The 4,765-nt window shown below is 44.2% G+C and overlaps 1 protein-coding gene across 4 annotated transcripts in view; it reads right to left on the bottom strand.

Annotated features, from left to right (window-relative positions):
- SETDB1 (SET domain bifurcated histone lysine methyltransferase 1) overlaps nt 1-4,765 on the bottom strand; it is a 58,196-nt gene that overhangs the window by 15,660 nt on the left and 37,771 nt on the right. For all 4 annotated transcript variants that reach the window (XM_014584155.2, XM_027768296.1, XM_014584156.2 and 1 more), the window contains 4 exons: nt 4,086-4,233; nt 3,843-4,001; nt 1,768-2,409; nt 1,214-1,330 (listed from right to left, as the gene is read on the bottom strand). In XM_014584155.2, coding sequence (XP_014439641.1) covers nt 1,214-1,330; nt 1,768-2,409; nt 3,843-4,001; nt 4,086-4,233 — 1,066 coding nt within the window. The remainder of the gene's footprint in view (nt 1-1,213; nt 1,331-1,767; nt 2,410-3,842; nt 4,002-4,085; nt 4,234-4,765) is intronic.

Genomic DNA, 4,765 nt, shown 5'->3' on the forward strand with positions numbered 1-4,765 from the left:
GGAAAGAGATATTATCCTCCCCTCTCCCCCTGTGGAGGATGACCATGCCACAATCCATTCTTCTCCATTCTCCTCCTGGGATCTTGGGCATGCATGCACACATACATGGTATGATTTTAAAGCCACCAGATCTGGGACATGAATCACGGTTGGCCACGTGGGAGTCCAGTGATATAACACCCAGCCATCTGCTGGGCTGCCCACTCCCTTCTTAACATATCTATTTAAATCGTCTATTAGGCATCTCAAACTTACCATGGCCAAGACAAAAGATGAATTTCATTCAAACCTGTACCTCTTCTGGTCTTCCATCTCAGTAAAAAGCATCAACATCTACTTACTGCTCAAGCCAAAAATGAGGGATTATCCTTGATTCCACTCCTTGCTCCCATCCCTTAGTTAGTTTCCTGAGGTCTATAGCTCTATCTCCTAACGCATCCCACATCTATCCTTCTTCATCTCTACTGTGACATTCATTCAAGAGAAGCCTGTCACCAGCACCTCTCACTTACACTCCCACAATTACGCCCTATCTAGCCTTCCAAACTCTGTGCTCCACTAAGCCTGTGCTCCACTAAGAAGCCAGAATAAGCTGAAATAGGCATATCATGTCACTTGTCTGCTTAAAACCCTTCAACAGCTTCCTACTGTACCATGATTTTAAAAAATTATTTATTTAATTTTATTCATGTTTGTTATTTTTTAATTTGACCAGAGAGAGAGAGAGAGGGAAAGTGAGAAAGTAAGCTGCCAAGTCCAGGACTTGAACCATAGTCAGCCATGTGGGAGTCCAGCACCTCAACCACCATGCCACCTGCCGGGCCCCCCATGAATTTGACTCTTACCTTTCTTTCTGGTTTATAAAGGCCTCCATACTCAGGTACCTGCCTATTTTTCTTTTCTGAACATATTTCATTTGCCAGATTAAATCACTATCTGTTAGGACATTTGTATGGCTATAAAATTAAGATAATCTTCTTCTGCAACAGAAAATTACTAGATACATTTCAATCATTCTATGTCTTCATTTCTAGGAAAGACTGAGAAAGAAACATGTGCTGGGAATTCAGGAAGTAAGATTTAATTTAAAAAAATCCATTTGGGTATACTATTTTTGGTTCTAACTTGTTAGATTTCTGATGGTTTCTTTAAGCACAGAAAACTAAGAATATGCCCCTCAGTCTCTGATGTGCCCCACATCCCAACTACTCACCCTGTGGGCAGACACTCTTCTAGTCTCTTGTACTGGTAGCCAGAGTTAGGGTTGATCTGGCCCCCTGGGGTGCAGGCTGTGGCCTGGATAGTGAGCTGATGGCAGGCACACTTGGACCTGTGCAAGACAGAAGGATATGACAGCTCGAGCTGTGAGATCTTCTTTAAGCAAGAAGTACTAATAAAAGGATGAGGATAAGGTAGTGGAATCTCTTTTCTTCTTTCATAGATGTAAATGAGAAAGGAAAAGACAAAGTAAGAGTGAACTAGACAGAGACTAAGACAGGGAATGAAACAAAGTGGCAACTGGAAGCATGATGAAGGGGAACAGAGGGAAAGGGGCAGTATCAGAGAAACACCACGCTGTCCTCAGTGGGTCCTGGCAGACTCTGGCTTCCCTACCTCAGGGCATGCACAGAGGCTAAGCCAGAGCAGAGGGAAGGAGTGAGGGGAGAAGGGAGAAGCAGTAGGGATATAAAGCAAAGGAAGAGGTTAAAAGAAAAGCAACAATAAATCAAAGTAGGAGGTGGGGTAGCAAATTCCCCACCAACTCACTTGTCCCGACACCCATCCTTGCAGTCACAGCCAACCAGAAATTCAGGGCCTGTGTTAATGAAAACACCCTTGCCCGGGATCCGTTCTTTACTGTAGGCCACCTGGGGTGGGGGGGTTGTGTCAATCTCATTAACACAGGATAGGGGAACATCTTCCTTTCCATAGGTAATGTCCAAAATATAGTAAAAAGGCTTATAGGGCTGAAACTTCCGATCTACAAGAACATATGGATCCAAACAGAACATCTCCAGAAAAAGAAAATCACAGCCAGTTTCAAAAAGGTAGCGTTCGATTTCTTGCATTGTCCGAAGGCAGAGGCCACAAGGTGTCTTATAGATAACATGAAAGCCCATTTTGCGGTTCACTCGGCGGCGGGCTGTCATCCGCCGGAAGTCATATAGCAGCGGGACTAGCAGAGGGTTCTTGCCCCGGTACTGCTCACTCCTCATAGGTCTGACTCGAGACAGACAGGTATAACTGCAGACGTGAGGTAAGTAGAAAAGCTTCTCCATGGGGGCACGGTAGGAGGGCTCTGCCGGGGCCCGTTCCAGCATACCATGGAAGGCTGGGGGTGCTGGCAGTGCAGGAGGGGCTGGGGTTGCTGGGGGTGCTGGAGTAGAGGCTGTTGAGCCTAAAGGTGATCTGCAAATGAGATGCAAGAGATCAGATCAGATGGCAATAGGACCTCTGCTACAGAATTATCCCTACAGCTAGCTCAGTCATTTCTCTCTCTTTTTTTAAAATTTTTTTACTAGGGGTAGTATGCCCTCACGGGTGAAAGAGAGAAAGAGAGGATAGGGGAGAGTGTACTCCCCAAGGAACTGGTCATGCCACAATATGTTCTCCATCTCTCCCTCCCTTGGGGATTTTGGGCATGCATGAACACACGCCTGGCATGTTTCTCAAGCCTCTGGGTCTGGGACTCAAACTACATGGTTGGCCACGTGGGATCTGGCTGCCTTCAGGTCATGGAACTGGCCCTCTTCAAGAGCAATAGCTGTGCTCTTGAAGCTAAAGATGACATAGAAAGTCAGCTTTTCCCCTGCCCTACAAAACCCAGACAATAAAACTCCCTAGTTATTCTTCATTGCCCATTAACATTTCTATTTAGACTCTATACCTTTTATTTTTAAAATTTTTTAGAATTATTTTTTATTTATCTCTCTCTTTCTTTCTTTATTAATTTGACCAGAGAAGGATAGAGTGTGAAAGAGCTGAGACTTGAACCATGGTTGGCATGTGGGGAGTCCAGCATCCTTATCCACCACGCCACCTGCCAGCCCCTAGACACTCTACCTTTTCCAAAACTGTATTTACCTATGAATTGATGAAGTAGAGTCTGGTGTTCTACCAAGCTTTATGTCTGCTGTGTGTCCTATAAAGGTCTTTTCTAGCTCCCAGGATTCAAGAAAAGAGGTTGTGGTATTTCCTTTCTATTGTAGCAATAGGTACCATGTTCAGCAAGTTTTACCATAAGATTTTTTTTTTTTTTTTTTGCTATAAGGAATGTGGAATGTGCACTCACCACAGTGAGAGGGAAAGTGGGAAATTACCCCGCAGGGGGATGACCTCACTGCAATCCCTTCTCCTAGAATTCTGTGCACGTACACACACACGCCTGGCATTATTTTCAAGTTACCAGGTCTGTGACTCTAACCATGGATGGCCATGTGAGCGTCCAGGGCCTTAACCACCATGCCACCTGCTGGTCCCTCAAATGACATTTTTTGATACCATATTTACAGGAACTTAGTTTCTAATTTAGTTATTCTTTTTTTCCAAAGAATTGTTTTATTTACCTTTATTTTTCAATTTACTAGAGAAGTACAGAGTAAGAGAGACAAAGTGAGAAAGCAAGCTGCCAGGTCTGGAACTCAAACTGTGGTCAGTCATGTGGGAGTCCAGCACCTTAACCATCACACCACCTGCTGGCCCCTTGAGTATTCTTACTTTCTGTTTCTCAAAAAGATAAAAGTTTCCTTTCAAGTCTAAACTCCTTATCATTGTAACCTCAAACAAACTGCTACTCAGCCTCCACTGCCAACCCACTCGGAGGAAGCCTGAGATCTTCTCACCTGTACGTCTGGGCCAGTCCAGGTTTCCCAGCAGGGACACTTTCGCTGAGTGCAGGAGATGTAGGGGAGGAGTGACCAGAGCCCACGGATCCTGGTCGGAAGGATGTGCTCTTTTTGGCTACCTGCTTCCGTGACTGGGCAAGTTGGCTTTCCAAGCTTCTAGATTAGAGAAGAGATAATTTGGCAGTGAATGCAGAAAATACAAAAAGAGACACTAAAGAAAAAAGAAAGAATAACACTTACTCATTGTCACCTGCTTGTGGGGACAGAGGTGGGGCAGGTGGAGCAGGCAGAGCTGTAGGCTGCAGGGGCTCCACTGGTTTGAACTGGGTCCCAGTACTGGTCAGGTCCTGCGTGTACTGAACAACAGGGCCTTTGCTCCTCACAGCACCTGCAGGAAAAAGGTCACTGTTCACCGAGAAGTTGTTAACTGTGTCATTTATAGTCATTCACATACCTAATCATCAACCTATGCAATGTAAAACAAAAGCAGAAATTATTTTTAGAATTATGTAATTTTACTCATCATCATCATTTTTAAAAATTTGACCAGAGAGAGAGAAAGAAGGAAAGTGAGAAAGCAAGATTTCAGATCTGGGACTTGAACTGTAGTAAGACATGTGAGAGTCCAGTGCCTTAACCGTCATGCCACCAGCCTGTCTTGCAAAATAAATATTTTCTTTTTTTTAAGAGAGATTTTTGCAGGGCCGGCAGGTGGTATGGTGGTTGGGGGCACTGGATTCCCATATGGCCAACCACAGTTTTGAGTCTCAGACCTGGCGGCTTGTTTTCTCACTATTCCTCTCTCTCTCTTACTCTGTTCCTCTCTGGTATGTATGCATGTATAAATAAACAAATAAAGTTAAATAAAATAATTCTTTTTTTTTTTTTTTTTTTTTGGGGTTTTCACCTTAGGGCGCAGG

The sequence above is a fragment of the Tupaia chinensis genome, unplaced genomic scaffold (genome assembly GCF_000334495.1).
Source record: "Tupaia chinensis unplaced genomic scaffold, TupChi_1.0 Scaffold145814_1, whole genome shotgun sequence".
Classification (NCBI taxonomy): domain Eukaryota; kingdom Metazoa; phylum Chordata; class Mammalia; order Scandentia; family Tupaiidae; genus Tupaia; species Tupaia belangeri.